The sequence below is a fragment of the Harmonia axyridis genome, chromosome 2, assembly GCF_914767665.1.
Source record: "Harmonia axyridis chromosome 2, icHarAxyr1.1, whole genome shotgun sequence".
In the NCBI taxonomy this organism is placed as follows: domain Eukaryota; kingdom Metazoa; phylum Arthropoda; class Insecta; order Coleoptera; family Coccinellidae; genus Harmonia; species Harmonia axyridis.
In genome coordinates this window covers 37645236-37660443 of record NC_059502.1, presented here as the reverse complement: position 1 = coordinate 37660443, position 15208 = coordinate 37645236, and the positions used below count along the sequence as shown (strand labels likewise).

The following is a 15208-nucleotide window of genomic DNA, read 5'->3' as shown; positions in this document are numbered from 1 at the left end:
TGCTTCTTTATTTCAAATAAACAAATACAATGTTATACAAAGAAAAAATTTAAGTGAAATGACGTCATACATTTACAGGCCCTATACCACCCCTTCGAAATATTCTGCCAGACTATATGGCTCTAACATTACTAATAAATTCTTTATTCTATTCCTGAATAGTTTGTAATCTGTTATACATTTAATTTGATTAGGCAACTTATTGAAAGCTCTTATACTCATATAAGATGGACATTTCTCTGTTAATGTTAACCTATGTGCAGGAAAGTTTATGTCTAAAGATCTTGTGTTATATAAATTTAAATTCTCTTCTGCAAAATTGTGCCTATTTTTGTGCAGAAACAACAAACATTCGAACAAATATAGACCAAAGACTGTGAAAATATTCTTATCTCTAAATTTTCCCCTACAAGATTCCCTAAAATTCAACTTAAAAACTATGCGGAAAGCCCTTTTTTGTATCAAAAATATTTTATTTAAATTTTCATTATTTCCCCAAAATATTATTCCATAATTGTAATTTGATTCAAAATTCCCAAAATAAACTATTTTTAAAGTTCTTTCATTCATGTATCTAGTGATGGATCTCAATGCAAAACATATTCTACTTAATTTCATTGATAGGATCTCAGTGTGTTGACGCCAATTAAGAAATTGGTCAATGTGTACTCCCAGAAATTTTACACAATCTGATAGCTGAAAACTGTAGCCTGGCCAACTTATAATATTTGATTTTTCTTTTTGTGATCTGCTTGTATCAAATAGAATAGCTTTTGATTTACTTTCATTCAATATTAATTTATTTTGGTCAAACCATGCCTTGGACTTAAGAAATAATTGACCAGCTTTCCTTGTTAGTTCTTCGAAATTTACATCATTTACTAATAAACTGGTATCATCAACATAATTAACAACAAATTCTTGAATTTTTAACAATAACACTCCTAGATCATTAAGATATATAATGAACAAAATACCTCCGAGTGTACTTCCTTGGTCAATTCCTGTGGAGCGAGTTAATATTTTAGACTTGGCAGTTACATTATTTTGAGTGATAGTTACTCTCTGTTTCCTGTTAGTTACAAATGATTTCAACCATTTGTTTGCATTTCCTCTTACACCATAACATTCAAGTTTTTGTAAGAGATATATTGTATCTATTGAGTCGTATGCTTTGGACAAATCTAAAAATATACCCAATGCCATTTTATTATGCTCAAGCTGTTGTATTATGTACTGCACAAACCAAAAAATTGCTGTTTGAGTTGAGCGTCCTCGAAGGTAACCATGCTGGGAGTCGGTAAATATTTCATTCTCAACAAAAAAATTCATCAGCCTCAATGACATCAACATTTCAAAAATTCTTGAAAATCCTGGTAATAAACTTATGGGTCTGTAGTTGTTTATATCTTCTGGTTTTCCATTCTTAAATAATGGTTTTATTGATGCGAGTTTCAGTGATTCGGGAAAGATGCCATATTTGAAAGAGTTGTTGACGATGACAGACAATATTTCACTGACAGCTGGTAATGCTAACTTAATTATAATTATGGGAATTTCGTCTTCTCCACTGCTAAATTTGTTTTTTATTGACTTGCCTAGGTTTTCAATTTCTGTAGATGTTGTAGGTTTTAGATAAAAGGATTTATTAATGGTTTCCATATGTGAAAAATCTGTATATATAATAATAATAATAATAATAATATAGTTTATTCTGAAATAGATACAGTATAAACGTTCCACATATAATATATAATATATATATATAATATATATAATATAAATCAATTAATAAAATTATACCAATAATATGTTAGATAGATTAAATATGAATGACTGCAATGCTCAAAATACTCCTATGGTAACCAGACAGGTAGAAAACTGGATTAAGAGAAATCAATCAGAGAATCTACAAGATGACTCAGATAAACTAGAGATGAAAAGAGTTCCTTATAGAGATGAAAAGAGTTCCTTATAGAGATGAAAAGAGTTCCTTATAGAGATGGAAAGAGTTCCTTATAGAGATGAAAAGAGTTCCTTATAGAGAAGCGATTGGTAGCTTAATGTATCCATCAAATGGTAGACACTACGTTTGCTATTGACTATTTAACGAGAAAACAAATGAAGCCCATCGAAGCTGATTGGAAAGGTGTAAAGAGAATCTTCAGGTATTTGAAAGGTACTGTGAATTTAAGTATTAAATTCACCGCTCAAACTGAATACTTAGAGGCATTTACTGATGTACTTAGAGGCATTTACCGATGCATCATTTAGAGACCATACCGACTTTTCATCTACTGAAAGGTATGTTATTAGATTGTTTTGAAGATGTTATAGCTTGGAGAAGCCATAATCAAACCATAACACATTGTCCACCTGTCAAGCCGAACATCTAGCTATGAGTGATGCTTGTCAAGAATTAATATCTCTTGATAAGGCACTTAGGTTTGTGGTAGGAAAACTGATGTTTCCTATAACAGTCTGGTGTGATAACAAATCCGCTGGAGACTGCACCAAGAAAGATGGTTGTCACAAACTAAAAGTATTTGATGATCACTTCGAGGTAATAAATGACGACCTACTACATAGAGAGAAATCTGGACATATGGCTGAAACACATGGTGATTTCAAACAATGTGTTGAGTATAAGGGAACCACAGTGATGTGAACTCCAACGAAAGAGAATGTGTCAGAGATACCATCAGACGGTTATAAGAGTTTAACTCAAAAACTAATGATTCAATACTAACTCATTGAATTTTTGTTTTCAGAGTATTTCTAGAGTCTAGAGTATAAACTAATTGAGTTCTGTTTATAGATTAGACTTAGAGTGGAGAATGCTGCTTGTAGTTCGATGAAGGGAGGGAGTGTTAGAATATTACTTCATCCGAACAGATTACGAGAGAGACAACCAACCCTACACTTGAAGTTTCAGTTCATGTCGTACGGTGGCGCTGCGAGTCTGCGCGTGGCGAGGCCATCGAGGGCCATCGAGAGAGAAAACAAGAATAGATCTTCGATGATCGAGAGCGAACGACAGGGACATAACCTCAGTGTTTAAGTCCTTCCGTCAGCCCTTCTGTTCGGCCTTCTGAACTGTGCTTGTTTGAGAGATAGAGTTAGACTTACTAGAGTGTCTTGAGAATAAACGATTAATATCATCATCTGTATATTAGTGAATACTCTGTATTTTATATAACCCAAATATTCCAATATTTATTATATTATAATAATAATAATATAATGTAATATAATATTTTATTTTATTTTATATATATTGTTGTTCGATTTTTTTCCTTATAAAAGATTTACCAGAATAGTCCAAGATTGTCGATTATTATTTTTCTTATTTACTTTTAAGGAGTTTGCCATAGGCTAGTAATGTGCAAATTTTATTGACTGTATTTTCTCATTAATTATTTCAATCAATTATCAAACTTTGTTATTCAAGAATACTTGGTCTCATTCAGTGAAACACCTCCTAGAAAAAGATCAAATATAGACTTATCCTAGGGCATAAGCCGGACGCATGAAAGGTTCTTTCATAAAAGAAATATTGTGTTAATTTCAAAATAACTGTACTGGCCGGAACTATAGAAAGCCGCTCTTCTAATAAGTTCCTTTTTTTTAAACATTAACACCCAACTTCAGGCCAGTTTTTCACAAGATGAACTTCAACAGGGCGCCACGTATAAATGTATCAGCTGAAATTATTTGCAAATTTGCAAAAAGTGTAACAAAGAGGTGAAAACTTTCATAAATTGTTGTAAATGTGAGTGTAAATACCATCCGAGTTGTATTTTGAAGATTGGAGGGATTTTTACGGATGATTCTGGAAATTTATTTTGTTGTGGTAACATAACCTCCAAGGAATGTAATTGTGAGGAAAAGGACCGAGAAATATTGGAGTTAAAATCCCGTTTGTTAAATCTGAATCAGGTGATTTTTGAAAACTCCATAAGACAACCTAAAAACCTAAACCTAACCTAAACCTAAACCTAAAATTTGCTAATGAGATACATAATTATAATACACGACGTCGAGATGATTTTTACATAGGAAAAGTTAATACAACATTAATGAATAAATCCACATTTAGCAGGGGATTAGTTATCTTCAATAAACTACCTGAAAAAATCAAATATTGTAATAATTATAGAGAATTCAAAAAGTGTTTCATGAGTTATATTTATGAAGAATTTAATTAAGTTAGTGGATTACATTTGTATTGTTTTCAAAAGCCGAGTGCTAAATAAAGTTTATTATTATTATTATTATTATTATAGTTCTATTGATGGGGGAATTGAGGAATGCACTCAAAATTTTGCGGACACAAGACAGAAGGAGCAAACAGAGACTGCAGGATTTGAAGTTGAAATAGACTTAGTCAAGCCGAGGACAAGTATTGAATTTTCTAATGTGCTGATTAAAGAGAAAATTACTCTCATTGGCGAACTCTATGATAAAATAGAGGTTCTAAAAAGATACAATGCCCTTTTGGAGAAGAATCTTTATGCAGTGATGCCATCTACAAATATGGTTGCAAACTATTCTCTAGAGAATCCAAGGAGTGACATGACAATACCGGCTGTTCGCGAAATAAGTGGTGAGTCACCGGAGAAACAAAACATCGCGGTCGATTTAAATTTAAATTTTTCACAGGACGTGAAAATTTCAAAAAAGTTAATCGAAAAGATAAGAGACTAGATAAGACGACAATATCTGAGAAAGATGCGAGACAACACATGGGACATGATGGATTGAATAACACAAAAAGCAAAGGAGAATCCAGGGTTACTGACCGATCAGCAGTTCAGAATACCATACGAAATATACACAATAATAAAGCCGATATTTCAACTGAGAACTGCGAATTCAGATCTACCAATCGCGTTAGAAACCCAAAAAACAGAAAAGAAACCTGAAACCAAATAATTAGGGAAACGAGAACAGATGAAAAAACAATCCAACTTTTAGTAGCGTCCGCCAAAGAATATGGTTACACATCGGTAGAGTGCAACCGAATACAACAGAAGATGACATACTGAACCATCTGAATGGTATATTCCTAGGACGTGTTTTCGTGATTGAAGCTATGAAACGAGGAGAAAAAGCAAGTAGCATTGCCTTCAAAATAGGTGGAGACAGCGATCTAATGGAAAAGCTTTATGAGAGTGAAAATTGGCCAAATGGCGTTACTATTCGTCGTTTCACATTTCACATCGAGGAAACGCAGCCTCAAACTAATGATTCACATTGTGCTGACCGAGCATATTTCGTTCTGACGAACCTTAATGTTCCGTCAGTAGGCAGTAAAATTGACGAATTCACCCATTTTTTGAAGGAAAGAAACATTGACCTAGGATATGTAACAGAGCATTGGCTCTCGTACGATATTCTCGAAAGGATTAACATAGATGGATATGTTGTAGCCAGTACGTTCTGCCGAAGGTCATCACGTCACTGAGGGGCTGCAGTTTTCGTCAAAGATGGTGTGAGGTTCAAGGAACTGCAGAATATAAGATGTTTGTCTGTTGAGAAAGAGGTGGAGATTGCTGCTGTGAGAATACCGGATCAGAACCTTATTGTAGTAGTTTTTATCGGCCCCCAAGTGGTAATATTTCGACCTTCCTGCTAGTAGTTCAGAGGGCACTTGATCTTTGCCTTGAAGACCACGATACCGATCGAATAATATTTGCTGGTAACTACAATATTGACTTTTCCAAAAAGTCTAAAGAAAGAACTGAGACAATAGAAGTTTTTGCTTCCTACAACATGAGCTATCTGTTCCATGAATCATCAAGAGTAGGCCAGGGGTCCTCAACCTGTATTGACAACATATTCGTAAATTTTCCCCTTGGAAGTGGCGAGCTGAAGACAGTTGAACCCCACCCCTCAGATCATCGTGCGCAGATTTTCAGAGTCTCGTATGCTCACAGTCAGCCAAAGAAAAAAAAACGAGAAGGGTTAGACCTGTCAATGATGTGAACACTTTCAACTTCGTAGAGAGAATAAAATACGAAGATTGGTCCCCTCTATACAAGAATGACGCAGAAGAACAGTATGATAATTTCCATAATAGATTTCTAAAGGTATTCAATGAATCCTTTTCTAAAAAAAAAATAAAAATCATGGAACGCAAAAAGTATAAACCAACAAAAATAATAAAGGACCTCAAAAACCAACTGGAAGCAGCTAAAACTATTGCGGAGGTAAGAAAAGATCAAGAAAGCAACGAAATATACAAGATTCTGAAGGAAAGACAGAAGATAGCAATTACAAACTCGGTAAAAACAAAAAATGCAAAACGACTCAACAAGGCAGAAAACAAAGTACAGGAAATTTGGAAGCTAATCAACAGAGAAACGCAAAATAAAAGGACAGTGAACCGTGTGGGCGAGAGAATAGGACCAAACAACTTAAATGAATTCTTTACGATGGCTGACAGGAATGTAGCACATAAGTAAACACAAACATTGCGGCCTCGAACGCTCTTTTAAAAATCAGCAAGTTAAATAATTCGGACACGTTGTTTTTATTTCCAGTGACCGAGACAAATATTGAAAATGCAATCAAAGCGCTCAAAAACAAGAATTCTAAGGACATCTATGGAAAATCAGTATCTCTGGTGAAGCGATCTTTACCATTCATAAAAACACCATTATGTAAAATCTTGAAAACTGAAACGGTCAATAGTTACACCAATTGCAAAAAAAGGAGACCTTGAGCAGTGTTCTAATTATAGACCAATTTCTGTCCTTCCGGCCTTTTCAAAAGTATTTGAGCTTGTACTAAAAAATTGTCTAGTTGATTTCTTGGAAAAAAGGTCACTGCTTCATGAGAGTCAACATGGTTTCAGAAAATCGAAATCAACAATAAAAGCGAGGATTGATGTTCTGGAGGCTTATGAGAACCGTGAAGAAGTGGAAATGACGTGTACCGATTTCAGCAAAGCTTTCGATAGTGTAAACCATGGTGTTCTTCTGCAAAAGCTGGTGTATTATGGTGTTCGAGGTAAAGCATTGGAGATTTTCAGCTCATATCTAGCCAATAATAATAATATAATAATAATAATAATAATAATAATAATAATAATTTATTAATCCTGTTTGACATAAGAATGTATAGGACAGGTCAGTATTACAATAATGTACAGTAATTTACTCCACAATACTCTTATCACTCAAATATTCGTTAATACTATAATAAACCTTTTTTATTAACATAGACTTTACCGTCATCCAGAACCTCCGTCCACTCATTGCTCGTACCGCAGATGGTAAATGATTATATAGTTTTATTCCTCTATACGAGATAGAAGACTGGTACTTAGTGGTTCTATGCAATGGAATTGAGAGAGTATCAGGATTTCTGGTGTTATAACTGTGAAAGGTTGACAGTTTATTGAATCTACTTAGATTTTCATTCATGTACAATAAACATTTATAAATAAATATACAAGGGGCGGTGAGAATATCATTAGCAGTAAACACAGGCCGACAGGATGTACGCGGATGAAGGCCAAAAATCATACGTATTAAACGTTTTTGATTGACTAATATTCTGTCAAAATCGATTGAATTTCCCCAGACCAAGATACAATAGGAGATATGGCTGTAAGCCAAACTGTAGTATATACTAATTACACTGCTTAAAGGAAGAGCATCTTTTATACGACAAATGGCATAGAAAGATGAGCTAAGCTTTCTACAGACATGGTCTACATGATGACACCATCTCAATCTATCATCCACGTAAACACCCAAGAATTTGACGACTTCCTTCGAATTCAAGGACTCTTCTTCATAATATACACCAAATGGATTTGTTGTTGGATTCCTAGCTGTGAAGCGAACGCATTCAGTTTTATCTATATTTATGATCAGTGCATTTTCCCTGCACTAGCTCTCAAACTGGCCTATTAGTGACTCACATATATTCTTGAGTTCATCCAAGGTTTCTGCGGACACAGCAATTGATAAGTCGTCGACAAATATGATCAACTGAACCAGAATCAATACCAGATGTTTGGGTAGATCATTTATGAAAAGGATGAAGAGTAGCGGTCCTAATATTGAACCCTGGGGAACGCCTAGCTCACTTATGTGACTAGAGGACCAACAGTCTCCCACTTTCACAGACATGACACGGCCATTTATGAAACTGGATAACCAGTCCAAGAAGACTCCTCTGAAGCCAAGATTGTGAAGTTTATTCAGAATGAACCTGAATGTAATGCAGTCAAAAGCACGAGAGAGGTCAAAGAAAAGACCTGCCACAAAAAGACCCTTATCCAGGGACTCGTAGACATGCTCGAAGAAATCAGTTGTAGCAGTCTGTGTAGATCTTCGTGATCTGAAACCATGTTGACTACTAGTAAGAAGGTTGTACTTATTTAGATATTCGGTCATACGATTTAGAACTATTCTCTCAATAACTTTTGAGAAAACACCAAGTATGGAGATAGGCCTATAATTTGACACATCTTCCACGTCGTTTTTCTTATGTACCGGAATTACTGTAGCATGCTTCAACAACTCGGGAAAACAGCCTGAAGAAATAGAAAGATTTATCAAGTTGGAAAAAGGTTCAGCAATGTATTCAGACATTGATTTCAGCATCCTCACGGAGATGAAATCGGCGCCGACACTCTTCTTAGTTTTTAGTGATCTTATGGTATCAATAACCTCATAACTATCTACTGGATGAAAGAAGAACGTATTATTGTGTAGGGGTGAAGATGTGCAAGAAAGGGATACCAGATGGCCATATTTATTATCAAGACTTGTACGTGCTATAGAAGAAAAGTAATCAGCAAAAGTCTCCGCTACTAATTTGTTGTCGGAAATCAGAACTCCACCTACGTTCAAAGTAGTGTTGTGAGTTTGTATTTTAGATTTTCTACCGCTTTCTTGATTCACAATATTCCAGACTACTTTGCTCTGGTTATCAGATGAGCTTATGAGTTTCGCATGAAATGCAAGTTTAGATGATTGAAGTAGTAGTTCATGCTGTCTTTTTGCCTCTCTGTAAATATCAAACGAGTGTTGAGTTCTCAAGTTCATATGAAGCCAATATATTTTCTTCAAGTTTTCACTTGACATTTTTACCTCCGCTGTTACCCATCCTGTTTTGAAGCAGTTTGAGGTACTGCGGTATCTTAATGGACAACACTTATCAACAAAATATTTAACTATATCAATGAAACAGTTATAGGCTATGTTTACATCTGAGGAAGAGTATACAGCATCAAAACTTGTATTAGAAACTAACAAGCTCAGTTCCCTCAAGTTATGTGTTGAGACATTTCTACATAATTTGTTAACCTTATTGTCAGTTTTGGTTTTTTCAGAAATATTCGCAAATATACACTCTGATATAAGCGCTCTATGATCTCCGATATGGACTTCGACTACATTAGTTTTACAATAATTAAGGTCAGCATTTGTAAGCAAATAATCAACCTTTGTGGCTGACATATGACCATTTCTATCAACAAATACTCTGGTTGGCTCTGAGTTAGTAATATTCAAATTAAAACAGTCAAACAAGTCTATAAAAAGTGGCTTCAGTCTACAGCCATTATTCAGAAAGTCTATATTGAAATCGCCACAGAGAAATATGCGATCAACAATTGACTGGCTATGTTGTAATAGATATGAAATCTTGCTCAAAAATACCTGAAAGCTGCCAGAGGGCGGTCTATATGCACTGATAACTCCCACCCTAACACCACCAATAACACACTTTGCCGCACAGAACTCACACTCCATCTCAACCGAATAGTTGGAAACCCCCAAATCACCCATTTGCAGTCCAATCTTGGCATATATCGCCGATCCACCGTGCTTTCTAGAAGGTCTACAGAACGATGATATCAATGCATAACCAGGAATTGCCATTGTACGCATATTGTCCACATCACACCAATGTTCAGCAAAACTGACGATATCTGGCAATTCTTCCTCAAGTAATAGTGTCAACCTGTTTATTTTATTTGGCAATGACTGAACATTCAACTGCAAAAGTTTGAGTGTATGTTTTACATTCATGACTGCCAGATCATGTCTTAACTCACTTCTTTCACCGTTCCGCGCTGATAAAAATTATGAACACTACATCTCTTTGGCCAGTTTGACTCTTGTTTAACCTTATCATATTCATCGTAAGGAATGAGAACCTTGAATGAAGTATAGCTTGCTGGAAAGCGAGATTTGAGAGCCTCGCACTTAACGTCAGAGAAATTTTTCGACAGAAATTCTTGGAGATCAGTCACATTAGTAGCTGGCCTAAGATTAGTAACATGTAGAGCCTTGTATTTCACAATTCCTTCTACAGTAGTTGATCCATCAAAGTTTCCTACAACCAGAGGTTTTCGAGCACTACGTTTACGCTTTTTGGATGATACAGTTTGCCACTCAGTAGTCATCTGATCTCCTTTCAACGATTTACTATATTATTTACTGTTTTCAGAGATCGGAATATGTGAATTATTCATTGGGACTGAGGTTATGTTGTTTACATTCTTTACTTGTTTGTTTACCGCTGTGGTATAGGTACGCGGTACTGCAACTGTGAGATCTACCGTCGACGCGGTTTCAGGAACAGGACCGACGGGAGCGTCAGTTACAGTAAGCGGCACTTGTTCATTTGTGTATGATTCATTTCCACTGAACTGAATAGCGTTACTGTTTTTGTTAGGTCTGTTTACTTTTTATTGAGATCTTTTATCAGTGAATCTTTCTCAGTAACTTCTCTCTCTAGCACAGAAATTTTGTATTTGAGTAACAATGAATTTTCGATAAGTATCGAATTTTTACTTTCGAGTTCAGAAATAATTCTCAGCAGAAAATCCTGTTGTGAAAATTCCGAAATTGTTGTCGGAGTTTTGGGTTCCGATACACAATCTGTCCACGGCGCAGGTATGATGTCGTCCCCATTCTTATCAGTAACAGAGGAAACCGCGAATTCTTGTTCACAACACTTTCCAATTTTGTTTCCACATGCTTTATGGTATACTTTAGGGCACAAACTACATTTCAACGCAATTTTCGCCATTGTCCGGTTACAGTAGGCGCACTTACAGGGATTAATCTGTAGAGCGTCACTCACACCCACTTTACTCGTCGCAGCCATCTTGACAATAGATCACAGGTAGTGAAATGAAATGGAGAGATGTCAGATTTACGATCGATTGAGTACCTCAGGGATCCATTCTTGGTCCAGTACTGTTCGTTATTTTCTCAAATGATCTTTTCAGTAACATACCATCCAACAAAACTTGCAGCTATGCAGATGATACTTCTTTCCTGAATAGATCAATAAAGAGGAAAAATTTGCTCAAAAAGTCGGAAGATTGTGAAGTGAAGGCGCAGGAGTGGTTCCCAGCAAATGGACTATTAATGAATGATTCCAAAACACAAACAATCATTTTTACGAACAGAGCTGATATTAACACATCTCTATCCTATCTGGGGTTGGAATTCCAGTCCAGTCTGAGTTGGAAGAACCACATTTCTAACCTTTGTCGGAAACTGTCAACTTCCATTTTCATTATCAGGATAATGAGAAAAATTGCTGGTCCTGATATTGCGAAGCTAACGTACTATTCATCCTTCCACGGTGTATGTATGGTGTCTTGCTGTGGGGTCTGAGTACGGATGCTGAGCGAGTTTTAATCCAACAGAAGAAAGCGATACGCGCCATCTTCCACATGAAAAATACAGACAGTTGTAGAGAGGTATTCAAGAGAGAGAGAATTTTGACTTTAACGGCAGCCTTTATATTTACTTGCGCCAATTACGTCCACCAAAACCATGATAGGTTTCCGAAAAATTCAAATTTTCACGAATATAATACACGCGAGAAAAATAAATTTGCTGTCCCTTCTGCAAGACTAAAGAAGACCCAACAAGGTCCGAATCATACATGTTTCAAAATTTATAATAAACTTCCAGATCGTATCAAGGAATTGAGTCCAGCTGTGTTCAGTGAAAAAGTAAAGGAAATACTATTGGATCATACAGTATACAAGTTGAGCGATTTCTTGAATGAGTGAATTTATTTTGTAGTCATTTTTGTGCATATGTAAATTTCTTGATATTGTGCGATGATTTGTACTTACATGTTATGATGTAGTTTATTTATATATTGACTTTCAATGCTTTTTACCTGATAAGATGTTTTAATTTATATAATGACTGTCAATGCTATTTAAATATTATAATGCTTTTATTTATATTATTGACTATCAATTACTATTTATTAATATTATCAACAGTTCAAGATTTTGTTTATTAGCAAGCCATGTAAATTTTTTATGGCAAATATTTGTACATGTTAGGATTTTCTTGTGTGCAAATAAATATTATTATTATTTTTATTAAAGGCGCTGAAATCTCCCGCTTTATCTTCTTCAATGTTTCAGAATAAATTCCATCATGATCCACTAATTTTTTTGAATTCAGACTACTTATAGTTTTTTCTATTTCAATTGAATCATTGGGAAACAGAAAAAAAGACCCATCTTGCTGATGATCTTTTTCAGTGAAACCATCAGGTACCACAATCTCCCTTGCATATTTCTCGCCTAGTTGACTATAATAATCATTGAAAAGATCACACATGTCTTGAAAATTCTCTATCATGACGTTGTCCTCATTCTTGATATATTTTACATTAGTTTCAGACCTAGAAGTATTTGTTTCTTCTTTTACATAGTCCCATAAAGCTTTAGATTCGTTCTAATTCTTTGTTATGTAGTTTTGAAAATATTGCTCCTTAGCTTCAGATATGAGTTTGAACAAGAAGTTTTTTGTTTTGAATATTCACTTTTTATTTTGTATTGTTGGGTTCTTTTTTTATTTCATTGTACATATCTTGTTTTTTGTCTATTTCTTTCAGTACTGTTGGAGTTAAATATTCTTTTCTAATTCTTTTTCTTTTATTTATACATTGTTTCAAAATTTTAACAGAATTTTCAGTTATTTTATATGTGTCATCATGATTATAAACTTGTTTTCAATCCTCATTGCCTAGCAAATATTTTGATTTGTTTTAATCAATATATTTTTTTGTATTGTCTTTTTTAATTGATCTTCTTTTCATTTTTAGGTCAGTGTACAGCAATATAGGATAATGACTAGATTCTGCAGGATGATGCCATTTGTGTCTAGACATCCTGGATGCATACCTTTCACAAAAAAATGATCCAGGCATGTTTGACTGTCTGGACGTGTATATTTATTGATGAGTGATATGAATCCATTGGAACACAATATGTTTCTGTATTCTTCTACACACTGCTCATGTGATAATAAATTAATGTTCATATCCCCTGTAATTAAATGTTTCATAGAAAGTTATTCCCCTTTCAGATAACGTAGTAATTCCTCATTGAACTCCGTAATGAAATATTTTGGCGATCTATACATTGCTGTTAATTTCATTTTTTCCCCTTTACACTGAAAAGTTTTATTATTATTATTATTATTATAATTAGATTTGAATCAAGGACATGGTCCTGTGAGATTCAATATACATAAAGAGCATTACAGTCATAAAAGCAGTTGGGCACAAGAGAAGTACATAGCAGTGTTTAACAGAAATATAGAAACAACCAAAATGTGTAGGAAAAGAAAAACAAGAAAAATAAAGAACAATGATGAAAGCAAAGATATTCCAGCGTGATAAAAAAAAAACTAAATATCGTCATATCGATTTTTAAAACTGTTTATAGATGGAGCATTCACAACACTAGGCGGAAGGGAATTCCAGTACTCAAAAACCCTATTGGGGAGGAAATTTCTCCTCGCAGTGGAATCGAATCGTTCCTTCTTCAGCTTTAGGTTGTGACCGCGCAACCGAGTATCACAGTTCAGTGAGAAAATGGAGCATAAATCAGCGTTGATGAAATTGTTAAGAATGCGGAAAGTCATAATGAGGTCACCACGAAGCTTGCGCCGTTCGAAAGTGTCGAGGTTTGCGATAGCCAGTCGCTGCCCGTACGAAGGCCTTACCCGGCCGAACGACATACGTGTTGCAGATCGCTGAACGGACTCCAGCAAATGACGATCGCGCACTAGCCCGGCACTCCACACTGGACCCGCGAACTCCAAAATTGGTCTGATGTAGGTTGTGTATAGTTTGACCGCCGTGGAGAATGACAACTGGAGAAAGATTTACGCAGAAGGTACATGGATGAATTAGCCCGACTGCACACCGAAGCTATATGACTGGACCAGGTCAAATCACTCGTCACCATCACTCCCAAATCAACATGGGAATCGACACTGGATAGGGGGATATCATCAATTCTATACTGGAGTTTTGGGTTTGACCTGCCGATATGCAACACGACACACTTCGAAATATTCAAAGGGAGCAACCAGGTTCGACACCAGCTCCGCAACTCGTCCAGATCACGTTGAAGTTGTAGAAAACCGGTGCAGGGGTCAGCATATATTTTGGCGTCATCAGCGAATAAAGAACTCGGCGATCTCAGAAGGCAAGGGATGTCAGCGGTGTACACCAGAAACAACAGTGGGCCAAGTACGGATCCCTGAGGAACACCACTCAAAACCGTACGATCAGACGAATAAGCGCCACCAACCCGAACACGAAAAGATCGACCGGTCAAAAGTGCATAAATCCAGCGAAGCAGCCTACCCCGAATACCGGAATGTTCAAGCTTCTGTAAAAGTCTGCGGCGCAGCACACGGTCGAAAGCCTTAGAAAAGTCCAAATATATTACATCCACAGATCTTCCACAATCGATCGCAGCAGACCAGTCATTCACGCACTGTAACAGGTTAGTTATTACCGATCGACCAGGGACGAAGCCGTGCTGCTCTCTAGGGATTACGTTGTTTGTCAGCAGGAAATCGGTCATGTGTTGGCTAATCATTGCCTCCATCAGCTTGGCAGCGACAGAGACAAGGCTTATCGGACGATAGTTATTAGGGTCTAATTCGTCACCTTTCTTGAATATAGGTGTGATGCTTGAGACGAGCCAAGATGCAGGTAAAACACCACTCTGCATAGATGATGTCATGATCCTACTGAGAGGGGCAGATACGATGGAGCTACAGCTTTTCAGAAAGGACGCAGTAATTCCATCCAAACCAGGTGAAGTTGAAGAATCGAGACGGTTGATATATCATTCGACAGTTGACGGGTCGAAATTCAAACACTGGAGCGTTTCGCCAAC

The 15208-nt window shown here is 35.9% G+C and overlaps 1 protein-coding gene across 1 annotated transcript; it reads right to left on the bottom strand.

The window, feature by feature from the left end:
- LOC123672357 lies at positions 1-1298 on the bottom strand. The gene is made up of 2 exons (XM_045606436.1): positions 1247-1298; positions 1-1184 (listed from the first exon to the last, which is right to left on the bottom strand). The coding sequence occupies exons 1-2, from the start codon at positions 1287-1289 to the stop codon at positions 82-84; spliced, it is 1146 nt and encodes a 381-aa protein (XP_045462392.1). The 5' UTR covers positions 1290-1298; the 3' UTR covers positions 1-81.
- Positions 1299-15208: the final 13910 nt, after the last annotated feature.

Bases quoted from the DNA above. Each gene is read 5' to 3' on its own strand.
- LOC123672357 (XM_045606436.1), bottom strand. From the start codon at position 1,289: ATGGTTACCTTCGAGGACGCTCAACTCAAACAGCAATTTTTTG. The intron at 1,185-1,246 runs GTTTGTGCAGTA...GTATATTTTTAG, and splicing joins ACTCAAACAGCAATTTTTTG to ATTTGTCCAAAGCATACGAC.